The 14,392-nt window shown below is 55.4% G+C and overlaps 2 protein-coding genes across 3 annotated transcripts in view; both read right to left on the reverse strand.

Annotated features, from left to right (window-relative positions):
- SARS2 (seryl-tRNA synthetase 2, mitochondrial) overlaps positions 1 to 14,263 on the reverse strand; it is a 34,537-nt gene extending 20,274 nt beyond the window's left edge. Inside the window, exons 1-8 of the mRNA XM_030544340.1 lie at positions 13,890 to 14,263; positions 13,035 to 13,146; positions 11,276 to 11,371; positions 10,548 to 10,686; positions 8,154 to 8,286; positions 5,465 to 5,644; positions 2,452 to 2,778; positions 757 to 1,034 (exon numbers count right to left, since the gene is read on the reverse strand). Coding sequence (XP_030400200.1) covers positions 757 to 1,034; positions 2,452 to 2,778; positions 5,465 to 5,644; positions 8,154 to 8,286; positions 10,548 to 10,686; positions 11,276 to 11,371; positions 13,035 to 13,146; positions 13,890 to 14,244 — 1,620 coding nt within the window. The 5' untranslated portion in view covers positions 14,245 to 14,263. The remainder of the gene's footprint in view (positions 1 to 756; positions 1,035 to 2,451; positions 2,779 to 5,464; positions 5,645 to 8,153; positions 8,287 to 10,547; positions 10,687 to 11,275; positions 11,372 to 13,034; positions 13,147 to 13,889) is intronic.
- Positions 2,182 to 5,869, reverse strand: MRPS12 (mitochondrial ribosomal protein S12). 2 transcript variants are annotated; one of them, XM_030544440.1, is made up of 3 exons: positions 5,460 to 5,869; positions 4,117 to 4,216; positions 2,182 to 2,745 (listed from the first exon to the last, which is right to left on the reverse strand). In XM_030544440.1, the coding sequence occupies exons 1-3, from the start codon at positions 5,634 to 5,636 to the stop codon at positions 2,366 to 2,368; spliced, it is 657 nt and encodes a 218-aa protein (XP_030400300.1). In that variant the 5' UTR covers positions 5,637 to 5,869; the 3' UTR covers positions 2,182 to 2,365. The 2 variants fall into 2 exon arrangements, with proteins under 2 accessions (XP_030400300.1, XP_030400299.1); XM_030544439.1 differs by having other exon boundaries at positions 2,182 to 2,778; positions 5,460 to 5,651.
- Positions 14,264 to 14,392: the final 129 nt, after the last annotated feature.

A 14,392-nucleotide genomic window follows, 5' to 3' on the forward strand; every position in this document is an offset into this window, starting at 1 on the left:
TCTAGTCAGTTTCAGGGCTGCTGTTCAGAGTCCTGTGAGCAGCAGAGACAGAGACCAGAATCAGGTCAGGATCACCCTGTTGCTTTTGCTTGGGGAAGCTGGATCCATCTTCTCCCTATTAGCTGGTGGCTGATCTGAAAGACGGAGCCATCACACCCAGCAGGGGCCAGGGACAACGGCAGCACACAGGAAGGAAAACCAGTACCCTCCACTTCAACAGCTGCACACTCCCCACTCTCTGTTACCCCTTCCCCAAAGGCCCCTCCCCAGTTCTTTAAGCCCCACTTCATCTCTCATAAGCCCATCCACTGCAGATTCCCCCATCCCAATAAACCCCTCCCAATAGGCCCCGCCCACTCCTCTAAAGCCCCCATATTTCCCTATAAGCCCCTCCCTTTCAGCCCATCCCATCCCCATAAACTTCCCACTCTATAGCCCCCATCCATCCACCCCCATAAGCCCCACCCCATTGTAGACCCTGCCCACTCTATAAACTCTTCTCATCAGCTCTATCCTATTCCCTCTCCACAAGACCCTCCTCCCTCTAACACCCTCCCCAATGACCCACATCCACTTGCCAAGGCATTAATTTTCCCGGCCCTAAGCCCCACAAATTTCCCTCTAGGTCCCACTCAGGTCCACAAGTCCCACCCATTTCTGCTGGGTGACTGCCCACAAGCCCCGCCCCTTATGGATAAGCCCCTCCCGTGCCCACAAGCCCCACCCCTTTCCAGCTAGGCCCCTCCCCTGACTCACGATCTCGCGCAGGTCCCGGGGCCCGAGCGGCCCCTTGCGGGTCTCCAGCTCCCGCTCCGCCTGCTCGGGCCGGGCGTTCAGCGCCGCCATGTCCAGGCGGGGCCGCGCGCTGTTCCCTTCCCGCACGTGCTCGTACAGCCGGCTCCGCCCCGCCGCCCCCTCGCTGCTCCGCCGCCTCCCCGCGCCGGGCAGCCCCAGCCCCGGCCCCGGCCCCGGCAGCGCCCGCCAGGCGCGGACCCGCCGCAGCGCCCGCCCCAGCGCCATGGGCGCCGCCATGTCTGCCGGTCATGTGACACGCCCGCCCCGCCCCGCCCCCTCCTGCCTTTCCCGCGCGAGCCGGCCAATCGCAGCGCGCCCCCAAGACGAGGCGGAAGGGCCAATCAGAACAAAGAATCTGCCCCTCGGCCGAGCGGGCCCCGCCCCGGAGACTGGTCGCTAAGGCGGGAGCCAGCTGGTTGCCATGGGGACGGGAGGGAGGGGCGGTAAAGGACCAGGAGCAGGAGCCATCCCTCCACCCCCAGAGAGAGACGCCCCCCCAGCAGCCCCACATCCCCACCCCCCTCCACCAAAGGACACTGCCACAGGGCAGGGGGAGACCCCCCCCCGAGTCCTCGTGTCCCCAGTCTGAGCAACACCCCCAGCCCCCCCAGGCAGGGACAGCTCCTCCAGGGAGACCCCCACACCCCTCTCCCAATCCATGACTCCCCCATGTGACCCATCCTCAGAGCCCTCCTGTGTCCCCAGTCTGAGCAACACCCCCCAGCCCTCCCCAGGCAGGGACAGCTCCTCCAGGGAGGCCCCCACACCGCTCTCCCAATCCATGACTGCCCCATGCGACCCATCCTCAGAGCCCTCCCGTGTCCCCAGTCTGAGCGACACCCCCCAGCCCTCCCCAGGCAGAGACAGCTCCTCCAGGGAGACCCCCACACCGCTCTCCCAATCCATGACTCCCCCATGTGACCCATCCTCAGAGCCCTCCTGTGTCCCCAGTCTGAGCAACACCCCCCCGCCCTCCCCAGGCAGGGACAGCTCCTCCAGGGAGACCCCCACACCGCTCTCCCAATCCATGACTCCCCCATGTGACCCATCCTCAGAGCCCTCCTGTGCCCCCAGTCTGAGCAACAGCCCAGAAACCCCCCTCCAGCCAAGGTACCTCCTTCAGAAAGACCATCCAGACTGAGTGACTCCCCAGTGCTCCAGGGGAGTCACTCTGGAGACCCCTGGTACCCTGCAGAGTCCCCCTCTGTACCACAGCCTGATCAACACTCCAGAGGCCCCTCTCCCAGGCACAGAGGAAGAGACACCCCCCACTCAAGTCTGAGTGACTCTTCCAAAGAGACCCCCATAGCCAGAGACACCCCCTCATATGTCCCAGGAACTGAGACTACAACTCAGCACCCTTGATTGGAACACAAATTCATCCTGTCTCTCAGAGACGAGTTAGAATTTAATGAGCATGGTCTGCATGTAAATACTTCACAACAGTACAGAGCAAGTAGTAAAGTCTCTGGAGGATATCTGCCACGATACAAATGCAGATGTGATTAAAACTCCTTTCCTACTAAGCTGGGAACTTTACAATCCCACGCCACCTCTCAGCGCGGAGTGCTTATGTCTTCTTCTGAACATGGGCGCAGTCATATTTCCCTCGCACTATTTTGAGCTTCACCCCCGGCAAGTCCTGTGTCCTTCCACCTTCCACCAGCACAATACTGTGCTCCTGCAAGTTGTGACCTTCTCCGGGAATGAAGCAGACCACCTCCTTGCCGTTGCTAAGCCGCACCCGGGCGCACTTTCTGTTGGCAGAGTTGGGCTTCTTGGGCTTGCGAATCATGGTCTTGAGGACCACTCCCTTGAGCTGGGGGTTGCCAAAAGTGGGGCCAAGTTTGGGTGGGGGAAACTTTGGCTTGCCCTTACGGTGCATCTGGTTGAGGGTGGCCATGGTGCGGGTTTCCAGCTGGCCCAGAGCTTGGGTTAAGGGCCATCTCCCTGGTACAAAGGCAAGAGGGAAAGGATTGATATCTATAAGGAAGAGAAGTTTCATTAATTACCACTTGGGAACAATCCAACTAGTCCAAGCTGGCATCCCTTTCTGTACTGATGGCCCAGCTATTGCTGTAGGAGACTAGAACAATGGTCCACCTGTAATAACGCCTAGCTCTTACCTAGCACTTTTCATCAATAAATCTCAAGACACTTTACAAAAGAGGTTATCATCAACATCATCCCCATTTTACAGATGGGAAAACTGAGGCACCTGGAGAGAATGTGACTTGCCCAAGATCACTCCGCAGGCTAGGAATAGAACCCGGGTCTCCCGAGTTCTGCTCTAGTGCTCTTTCCACTAGGTATTATGTCTTATGCTGTGCTGGGCCCAATTTGGTATAGCATCAGACATCTTTCTAATCCATTATCCCACCTCTTACCATGCTAGATAGGACCATGGTACCCTGCCTCCAATCTGTGCTTCAGAGAAAGGCATGGACCCCTGCCCAATTATTCAAATTATGCAACCCTGGGACTATTTCTTCCTGTCCCCCAGCTGGTTGTTCCTGGAGCAACAAAAACGGCAAGAGATTTAGAACAGAGTTTCTCAACGACCAATCCGTGGAGTGGCGCTGGTCCCTGAGATCTTGCTCTCACAGTTTAGGAGGCAGCAAGACCATTCCTGGTATCGAAAAGGTTGAGAAACACTGATTTAGAAGACCTATGGGGAAAGGCTGAAAGAACTGGGCAAGTTTAGCCTAGAGAAAAGGTGTGGGGGAGGGCCAGCTCAGTGGTTTGAGCAGTAGCCTGTTAAAACCAGGGTTGTGAGTTCAGCCGTTGAGGGGGCCACTTAGGACCAAGTACTGATTTTGCCCCAGATCCCTGCTAGTGAAGGCAGGGAGCAGATTCTCAATGACCTTTCAGGATCCCTTCCAGTTCTATGAGATAGGTATATCTCCATATATTCAAGACAACTAAGCAATTGTTCTCCATTTCCTCTGAGGGGAGGACACGAAGGAACCAGATTTGTTTCAAGGGAGATTTTGGTCGTATATTAAGAAACTTTCTAACTCCAAGCATGGTTAAGTTCTGGAACAGGTTACCAAGGGAGGTTGCGGAAGCCCCATCATTGTCTAACCTGTGCTTAAAAACCACCAAACACATGCCAGGGATGGTCCATTGATAGTTACACCTGCCAGCCTGCCTCAGCACAGGGGGAAAGGCTAGATGACTTCTCAAGCTCCCCTCCAGTCCCATATTTCTATGAAGACTGGGAGCCAGTATAGTTGCTAAATGCACTTTTTGCACAGCAAAGCAATACAGAGCAACACTCCAGAATCAGACTCAATGCAATGAATAGAAACAGATACGTACTACATCTCAAAGGTGATGCCAGCAACCTCAGGAAACCCCTGCATGCCATTCTCCACATTAAAAGCTCACTAAAGCCCCAGAGACCATGAATACAAGTCCCCTGGAAGAAAGGAAAACAGGAAGTTAATATTTCTGGAGGGCAGGAACTCCAGCTACCACATTGATAGGCAAGGTCTTAGTCAAGTGAGACAAGATGGTTTATGGGACTGGTAACTGATTACAGAGCTTATCACTTTAAAATCACTAGCCCAGAAGAAAAGCGGGTGAGAACTGTTACTATCTGACAGGGGTTTGTTGCTGTAGGCGTCATGAATCTGGCAAGTCTCTGCCCAGTTCCTAGGCAAAATGACACATCCAGGTTACAAAGCTCCTTTGCCAAACACTAAACCGTCACAGACCCACTTTCCCAGAGCAGATTCAGATTGAATGGTACAGGGGTGCATGTGCCTGGAAGGCTTAGCCTGTTTTCTACCTGTGTGGGGACACACCAGGCCTGAGAATCTAACAATGGTTTTGAAAAAGGGGGCACAGTAATGGGGGCAAGGAAGGGGTGTGTGCACGATTTTTCAGCAGGACAAATCAGCTGGTTTGGGGAGGGTACAAATCCCCTACAAGCCCAAAGAGGTTGGGAGAGGAAGGGCAGGGCAGGCACCAGACTGTGAAAAAGGCGGGGTCACCCACATCCCTGGAGAAGCGGCTAGAAGGGGAGCACAAATGGAGAGGAGAGGAAATGGGGTCCAGAGTAGCAGCTGGGGGAAGAGGGGTGGCCGAAAGGCAGGGCACTAAGTGGGGAGGGGGACCCCACTCCCAATCACAGGGAAGCAGCTGGGGGGGGGGAATAGGAAGGAACTAGGGACACCAGGTAAGGCGGATGGGAGCACACAGCAGCTGGGAGGAGACTAGAGAGCGGCCTGGGCACCGGGGGGGCAGGAGGAGTATCCCCCAACCCCAGGGGGGCGGGGGGAGTATCCCCCAATCCCGGGGGGGCAGGAGGAGTATCCCCCAACCCCGGGGGGCGGGGGAGCTGGCAGGAGAAGGGGAGGTGTCCCCCCCCGGCCCACGCCCCGGAGCAGCAGCTGGGGGAGGCGGGTCCCCCACACCCACAGACCAGCAGTTATTGGGTCACCAGGAAGACAAGGGGGGGTCCCCCGCCAGCCCGAGGAGCAGCTGGGGAGATGGAGGGGGCTGGGCACCAGGCGGCGCTGGAATGTTTGCCGCCCCCCCGGGAACAAGTAGGGGGAGGGGCCGGGACCTAGATAGGGGGGAGGGGCTGTGTCCCCCCCGCACTTGTGGGGGGGGGCGGCGCAGCCCCTCGCTCTCCTCCCCTTCCCCCACACACTGACCTCACTCCGCAGCCGCCATCTTGCCACCTCCCACTCTCTGATTGGTTCCGACCGCGCCGCCTCTGGGTTGGTCGCACGGGAGCCCCGCCCCCTAAGCGCGCCGCCACCGTTCTTGATTGGTCCCGGCTGGGCTCGCTCGGGCGGGTAGGCCGGGCGCAGCTGTCGCTCAGGGAGCATTGCTCTTCCTGATTGGCAGGAGGCGGGATCATGGTGCGGTCCTACGGGAGGCCGCTAGGGTCATTCCGCGCACCAGTCACAGGCCTGACCGCAGGGCAGCCTGGTGGTCGTGGTGTCTAATGGTTAGAGCAGGGGCTGGGAGCCAGGACTCTTGGGTTCTCTTCCCAGCTCTGCTGCTGAGCCCTTGTGTGAGCTTCAGGCCACATCCTCTTCCCCTCTCCTGGCCAGAGCTTGTCCCACTGCAGAGCAGGAGGGAGGGGAAAGGCCAGCGGGGCTGGGTCGCTCACTGCTGGGGAAGGCTTTGGGAGCCTAGGGGCACCAGCCACACCCAGCGCACACACCCCATTACTGGCTGTCAGGGGCACCATTACCCCAGTGGGCGACACCGAGGCAGCCGCCACTCACCCAGCCGCCCCCCAGCGATGGTTCAGACTATTGTTGCCCCAGCCAGCTTCCCTGGGAGCAGCGTGTCCCTGCAGAGCTGCCTCAGGCTTCACACACTGTCTCACGCACCCGTCAGACCTGCACAATCCTGAGCTTTGCCCCCCTACTCTGAGCATGCCGGGCAGCAGCTGGACCTCACTGCCTTGAGCAGCAGCATCTCCTCGGATGGTTTCTCGGCAGCTTGCAACCTGCTGCTCAGGGAACTCAGGCACGGTGCCTGCCCCTCCTGGGCCAGGCCGCCCAGTACAAACTCGGGGAGAAGGGAAAGGGGGAAGAGCTCTTCCCCTACAGCCCCCACATGCACCCTTTAATTACCACCACACCCCACTGCAAACTCCTGTCTGCTGCTTCCTGCTCCCTCTCAGCTGTGACTGGTCCCCAAGTTTCTTCCTCTCATTGACAGGAGAAGATCTGGGCCATTCAGCTTGGGCCTGTCTCACCTTCAAGCCAGCTGAGCTGTGAAAGCACCCACACCACACGCTGTTCAGAAAAGCACTTTAATCTTCAGTAAAAATGCAGAACAGCTGGTTGTATCATCTTCAGGGACTCCATTTCAGGACAGAGCCCTGTGAAACTGATGAGCTAATACATTTCCTGGCCCCTCTTTTCCAGTGAAGGACCAGCTCAAACCTTCCATGCCCTTTTATTAATAAAAACAATTCAGGCCAACAGGAAACCTGTTAGCTCTCTCAGTAACTGACCTACTGGGATTTCAGCCCAGGCCCGTGGGATCATTTTAAACGATAACAGCCTGGCCCAAAGGGCCACCATCCATCTTGGCTCTCTGCGCACCAAAGGAATGGGTTGGGAGGTTGCTCAGCGCTAGGACTGAATAGCTACCTTAGTTCCCTTCTTGTTCTCTCTGGTATAAATCAGGCCAAAGTCCATTGGAGTCAGCAGGCCTCATTCCTAACTCAATCAGTTCTGGCCTGTTTTTACTAGCAGGGCTAAGACCCATTCTGATGACTGCATGCAGGACCAGCTGAGACACTGAAGGCCGTCGCTGGGCCACGTGGCAGAAATTACACCCCAGTCCCCTAGAAAGGTCTTGCCCATCAACCTCCCCATCAACCCCTGCTGGGAGTGGGCTCTGCAGCTCCGCCTATAACACGCTGCCCATGCCCCGTGATCATGCGTTAGTACAAGAGTGGACTTTGCCTTATGCCCACATCGCCCCCCAAAATGGGGAGGGAACTGCACCAAAGCACTGCTAGGCCCCGGTTCTGGTCTCACGTAGACCTGGATGAACCTGGAGTCACTCCACTGGAGTCTTTCCAGATTTACACACCAGTCAGTTACTTCAGAAGCTGACCCTTGGTTTATGTCAGCAAAAGGCCTGAGTCTCTACCAGGCCCGGCTTTGCTGCGATCCGAGTGCAGTGAGAACAGACCTGAATGTTACATTCCTCATAAACTCCTGGACAATCAACAAGCAGCTATTTACGTTTGTCTAAGGGCTGCCTTGTATGGTATTCTTGTGAGCACTGCCCTACCCGAACCGTGCAGGAGCTGGGTTCTAACCCCTTTCCCCAGAACCATGCAAACTAATTAGCATGGGGGGGGGGGCAGGAGGGTATATTTTGCTCACCTGTGAATCTGGATACACATCAGACAGGCTGGCATCAGCTGGCAGAACACTCTTCCATTAACAGAACACACAGCGAGCTCTCAACCCACCTCTCTGCAGCTTCCTAACAGAAACGTGGTCGCGGTGGTTAAAAAACCGCACCTTAAACAACTATTTTTTTAACCCCTTCATGCTCTGATGACACAATCCCAAAGCCTTCCAAATAGAGGCACCAGCCCAATTGTTTCCATCTTTAAAGTCTTGTTGCTTCTGCTATCCAGGGGCAGGTTCATACTGACCGAAGTCAGGCACTTTTGTCCTGTGTGGGATGAGGCTGGCTAGAAAGAATGGACCGAAGAAGCTCCTCAGGCAAAGGGGCGTATTAATTTCAAGGAGACACATCCCCCTGATTTGTTCTAGGATGGGAGAGGAGCTCGCAGAGGCAAATGGAGATCATCATTCTGGCTCACGTGAGACATTTGTGGAGACCCGCTCCCGGCTTTCAGCTGAGCTTCACCATGACTGTGGAGTTGGTGATCCGTGCGCCGTAGTGTCCTGCCCAGAAATGAGTGTCCTTCCCTTTGTGGAGGAAATGCACGTACCGCACTCCACGGCCGTACTGCCTGAACCGGTAGGACACCTGGGAGGGAAGGAAAAGGAACCCAAATTGATCTCTGGACCCTGTCACAAATCCATGTGCTCCAGAGAGAGGAAGTAGGGACTACACAGACTGGTGAAGATATTCTTGCAGGGCAGGGGCTGGGCAAAATGGAATAGCTGCTGTGCAGCGAAAGGGGGGTTGGAGAGCAGGTCTGCCCCACATTCCCCCCAAGTGGTGGCCTAGGTTTCCTCTAAGGTGCCCGGCTGCGCCGCAGTCTATTCAGCACTGTGCAGGGGCTCAGGGAACCCACCTGGCTGGGACCTGTCTCAGCCAGCGAGAGATGTGCCCCAGCCCCAGCCTGGGACTCCCGTGGCCGGGGGATGGGCGTCTAGCCTGCGGCCCCAGTGCCAGAGCTGCGGGGGGCCCCTCTCTCCCTGCCATAGGCCCAGAGCACCCTCCTGCACCCCAAGCCCCTCATCCCCAGCCCCACCCCAGAGTTCAAATCCTCAGCCAAAGCCCTCATACCCCTGCAACCCAACCCTCTGCCTCTGCCCCAGCCCTGAGCCCCCTCCCACACATCACCTCCACAGGGGTGCACATAACCAGGGTGGATAAAAATCCATTATTTAAAAAAAATAATTAAAAATCAGTTTTTTTGATAAAATGCTTTTTGAGGGGAAAAAACATATCTAAAGATCATTTTAATTAAGACATTACAGCTCAAAGCTCTCTCATCATGGAACAGGGATTATAAATTCAAATTCTATCGGATGAGATGATATATTCACGTAATGTTGAAGAAAAGTTTTGTAAATAAGTTCCAATAGTTCATGGATTAGGGACCCAGTTTTCTGGGGTTCCAGGAGCTTCTGTACAGATTATTTAGATTCATCTTTCTATCTACCCAATGGGACTCAGAGCTCAGTCTAGAAGATACCCTCAGAGATGCTCAAGTTTTGCAGTTCTCAAACTGTGGATTTGTGTCTCCAGCAATAACATGCTTGTTAACAGCAAAACTGTTTTAAAATAAATAAATAAATAAATACATAAATAAATGTATAGAGGTGAGAAATAACAAACCTCAACCCTATTGTCCCTCTGCACAATGGTGTACACATAGTCAGTCCCTTAACTCTCTCTAAAAGTGCAAAGTTTCAAAAAGTTCAGTGAACAGAAGATTGTTGGGGATGGAACAGATCTGGACAAGGAGAAGTCTGGAGAGAAATGTGAGAAGGGAGGGACAGGCAGTAGAAACAAAAGCGAAACTGTCTGAGCAGCATATTCCAGAAGTCGTGAGGTCTTTCTGAGTGTAGCCTTCATTGATTTGAGATCTACTATACCATTCTCTCGCTAGAAGGGAAAACTTATAATGGCAGCAGGCCGTACGAGAGACCCAGTCTGGGTCCCATCTATCTCTGAGTTGTGAGAAATATGTATTAAGGTTATAACTACCAACAAGAATGCACTTTTATGTAGAAAACCATGATTAAATCGAGTCTTCCTGACTAGTGATTTACATAACAACACAATTCACATAATAAAATTCATTCCGCACATGGGTGGGGAAAAATTAGAGGGAGCACTGGTGGTGACTCCCATCCCAGAGGTCTGGGCCCGGCTCCAACCGCTTGCAGAATTCGGAGGAGCTCTCTAGAGCGTCATGTCACACGAGTGTCCGTGCACAGGTGGGGCCATTCCTGCCTCCTTCCTGGCCCTGGTGCAGCTGGATGCAGAGCTTTGCCTGCCGAGTGGGGCAGGCAGGAATAGTTTTTTATTTGGGGGTGGAGGGTGTGGCTAAGCACTCACTAGCCCTAGCCATCTGCTGCCTGTGGTGGGCTAGTGGATAGAGGACTGGATGTCAGGAGACCCATGTTCTATTCCTTTCTCTGCCAGAGCCACTCGCGCCTCCACTCCTCCGTGTTAAAACACACATAATTTTACAAATTACGCCCACTTCATCCCTACTGCTTTTCAACGGTAGTTCTCCAAGTGCTTTACAGTAGAGCTTGGTATCAGGGTGACCAGACAGCGAGTATGAAAAACTGGGACGGGGGTGGAGGTTAATAGGCACCTATATTAGACAAAGCCCTAAATATCGGGACTGTCCCTATAAAATCGGGACATCTGGTCACTCTACTTGGTCTCGTTATCCCCAGGGATAACCTCAGGGAAACTGAGGCACAGGGAGGGGAAGTGACTTGCCCAAAGTCAACCCAGTGTCTGAGACGGTTCTAGAACACAGAGGTCCTGACTCCCAGTCCCTTAATGTGCCCAGAGAGTTGGCAACAGAGCCGGCTCACCTGGTGATACTGCTGGTCATTCCACTGTTGTATGGGATCGGGGTTGGCCTGGAATTCAGCGATTACAGTACTTCTGTTAGCAGCCAGGAGCTTTACGCAGATGGAGTATTCACAGCCACAGTCTTGCCGGGCGCCCCACCTGCGGGACGGCAACAGATGTTGGGGAACAAGGAACCTCTGGGGGCAGCAAGAGGGAGACAGGACACAGTCCCCCGAATGTAGAATGTAACAGAAATCTTGGGAACACACACAGCCGAATCCAACTCATGCAGCACCACCGGCTTTTTGGTCCCCATCAATCAGGGGATGGCACCAGCATCTTAGCTCCAAGCACTGTAACATCCTCACCCGCTGGCCTTGTCTAGCCCAGAAACTTCAGGGAAGCCTGTCTACAATCCTAGGCAGCAAATCCAAGAACAGACATCACCTGTGACATGCATTTGACGCAAGCCACTGACCAACAGTTGGGCGGGAGAAACTCACTATTAAAAATCCAACCATTGTCACTGCTTTAATTAAGGGCTAAGAGGGCTCCCAACTCACATCTCTGGGTCCTCCAGGTTCAACAAGCTTGATATTTTTAAGGCTTAAAAAAACAACCACCCCTAAACAACCCCAAACCCGCAGAGGTCTTATTTTAGTCATCAGAAATCAGCAGCAAAGAGACAAATCCATTTCTTTCAGCAGGTCACAATTCAGGCCTCTAGGGAGAAGACGGTGAAACTTACCAATCGGAGATGTAGATTTCCGGTTGGTAGGTATCCAGTAGTTCTTCCCACAACCCCTCCTTTAGAAGATCTACGAGCTGCGATTTGGCGCACCAGCTACACAGGGGAAAAGGAAACCCTAATGAGATATTGCAATAGCACCTGAGATCAGGGCCACTTTTATCCTCAGCACAACCGAGGCATGGACAGAGAAAGTAGTTTTTCCTCAAGGTCACACAGCAAAGCCAGGAACAGAGCTCAGCTTTTCAAGCCTCTGGACACTCCCGCAGTACAGCTCCCTGTGTAGACAGGCAAAGCTGCCATAAGCCATGTACTCATGGGGTCAGCTCCCCCAGTGCAAATAACGTCTGATATCGGAGTTTCCTGGGGCAGCTATGCCCGGGGCTGGAATCAGGGCAAATCAGAGGTGCAGAGAAGTCCTCATAAACCTGGAGCGACACCGTTCCCCGTTCTTACCTGCCAGACACCTTGGGTTGATACCGACAGCTGGGTAGAGTGGGTGTGTTTGTGTGTGTCACAATGACACAAGGGCAGCACAGAGTCAGGGCCTGCATCTGATCTTGGTTATACCGCAGCAAATCGGGAGCGACTCCACAGAAGTGACTCCAGATTTACTTAGGGCTTGTCTACACTGTCAAGTTTCTGCGCAGTGAAGCAGCTTTCCGCACTCAAAACTGCAGATGTGTACACACTGCCAAGCCACTTTGTGCGCAGAAACTCCGCAGTTGCAGTGCTGCAAAAACCCCACCTCGAGGAGAGTCGTAAAGCTGTTTGCGCACAGGCTCCAGCGCTCTATTGCCAGTGTACACACTTGACTGCTATTGCGCTGTAATTGGCTTCTAGAGCTGTCCCATAATCCCTCAAGTGACATCCCAGGGTTTCCTCCTTCCCCTGCCTCAGGACTGGTCGATTCCTGCCACTGTTTGACCTTAGAAGACAGCATGCTGGCACCCTCTCTGTCCCCCAAACCAAACTGCCTCTCTCCCCCTCCATACACACCCACCAGCCCACGTCAGTTGAAAAGCAGCTGGCAATGTAGTAGGATGCCCATGGAACAATGGGATTGGGAAACCTGCATCATGCAACATTGTGCCTGCCTATGAGGCATTGCAAACCCTTCCCAAAGCGCCCTGCGGCCAGTTGCACAGTGGGATAGCTACCACAATGCACTGCTGTCTTTGCCCTTGCAAGACCTGCTAATGCGGATGCGCTCCAGTGTCATAAGGAGCACAGTGTGGACACCCCACAGCAGTTTAATTCCAGCGCTTTAATAACCGTGGAATAACTTGTGGCGCAGAAACTTGCCAGTGTAGACACACCCTTAGACCATGTCTGCAGTAGGAGCCCTTTGCCGATATAAGAATCCCAGGATACCCTGTTGGCAGATTAAACCACCCTCTCCGAGTAACAATGCGCCGTACTGTATAACTGAATTCACACTGGCTAGCACAGCTCTCCTCCCAACGCCTGACCGACAAATCTGCGCTGGCAGAAATATGTAGTGTATCCCTGGCCTAAATCCAGAGCCACTCCGGATTTACTGGTGTTTACATATATTTAGTATAATACGGTACAAGGTGCAGGGCAGACTCAGGCCTGGCACCTCTGGGTCTCATTTATGCTGGGTCGATCCAGAGTGACTCTGGATTCATCTGGGCACATGCCAGATCAGGACCGGTCTGGCTTTTGGAGGACGGGTAGCTTTCTGCCGCACGAGGAAGGTGGTGGGCAAACGGGAAGGCCATGGGGACCGACTCACTCAAAGGATGAGACGAAGCAGGTCTGGGCCGGGGCGCCCTCGACTGGGCAGCGGTTCTCTTCCACCTGCCAGCCATGGCCCCCATACTGCACCAGCCAGTGACAGAACTGATCTGCGGGAAGAGGATGCATCAAGAAGGGGGATGAGGTGTGGTGGGAGCTGGTTTATGGGGTGCGGGATGCTGCCTGGGTGAGCACCCATTCCCAGGGGAGGGGGAGGAGGGGGTTAATAATAATAATAATTGGAGATATACTAATCTCCTAGAACTGGAAGGGACCTTGAAAGGTCATTGAGTCCAGCCCCCTGCCTTCACTAGATTTTGCAGGGATTTCTTATATAGGCTTCACAAGATTTTACCCCAGGTCTGTAAGTGGCCCCCTCAAGAATTGAACTCACAAACCTGGGTTTAGCAGGCCAATGCTCAAACCACTGAGCTATCCCGCTCTCTCTTGAGGGAGGTTGCTGGGGAGTAGGGAGACTCCCCCCCCCCTTTCCTGACACCCCTGCCAGACCTCCTTTTGCCCCAGTGCCCTCTCATCACCCCTTCCCCCACTCTGGTGTTCCCTCTCCCTTGGCCCCCCCTCAACCCACACTCTCCCTGGTGCCCCTCCCCACACACACACTCCTCGGGGCTCCCCATTCACCTCCCGCTCTCCCACCTGGTCGCCCCCCTCCAATGCTCTCACCCCCCAGCCCCTGCCACTAGCCGCTGTGGGAAGACAGGACACTGGCAGAGACGGACCATGGGTCTGACCCACTGTGGCCGATCTTATGGTGACCCCCCTCCGGCCCTGGATTCCCACCGCCCCCCCTAATCCCCCCATCCCTCTCCGACGCCCCGCGGCCGGCCCCCACCCTGCCCGCAGGGGTTCCGCAGCAGGTTGCGCCCGAAGGGCTCCAGGAGGCAGATCCGGCTCCACCGCGGCGGGGGGCAGAGGCGGGCGGCCGCCAGGGTGGCCCCCAAGCCCGGCCGCCTCTCGCCCTGCAGCCGCCAGACCGTGGGCCCGTCGATGAGGTCCCGCCAGCGGCGACACACCAGCCGGCAGCGGGTCACCAGGGCGCGGCCCGGGACCCAGCTCAGGATCAGCGTCAGCAGCTCGTCCGGGAGCGGGTTCAGGTCCAGCGGGGCCGGGGGGGCCCGGCTCTCCCCCTGCCCCATGGCCGCAGGGCGGGTGGCTCGCTCAGGCCCAGTGACCGCTCCTCGCCGCATCCACTCATGTGATCCCGGCTCCGCCTTGGAGCCGCCCCGGCCTCGTTTACACGGCTGCAGAGCGAGCACCGCATCCCCGCCCTTGCAAGCCAGGGGGCGCTGGAAACAGGCTGCGGGAAACGCCCCCAGCTCCGGGTTCCCCGCTCGG

Source organism: Gopherus evgoodei, unplaced genomic scaffold, assembly GCF_007399415.2.
Source record: "Gopherus evgoodei ecotype Sinaloan lineage unplaced genomic scaffold, rGopEvg1_v1.p scaffold_34_arrow_ctg1, whole genome shotgun sequence".
Classification (NCBI taxonomy): domain Eukaryota; kingdom Metazoa; phylum Chordata; order Testudines; family Testudinidae; genus Gopherus; species Gopherus evgoodei.

What these genes read in the sequence shown, in the direction of transcription:
- MRPS12 (XM_030544439.1), bottom strand. Translation starts at nt 5,636, where the DNA reads ATGCTCCCTGAGCGACAGCTGCGCCCGGCCTACCCGCCCGAGCGAGCC. An exon ending in GATGGCGGCTGCGGAGTGAG is followed by an intron (nt 4,217 to 5,459) that starts GTCAGTGTGTGG and finishes CCTTTCTTCCAG; the next exon opens with GGGACTTGTATTCATGGTCT. An exon ending in GGCATCACCTTTGAGATGTA is followed by an intron (nt 2,779 to 4,116) that starts GTACGTATCTGT and finishes TCTTCCTTATAG; the next exon opens with ATATCAATCCTTTCCCTCTT.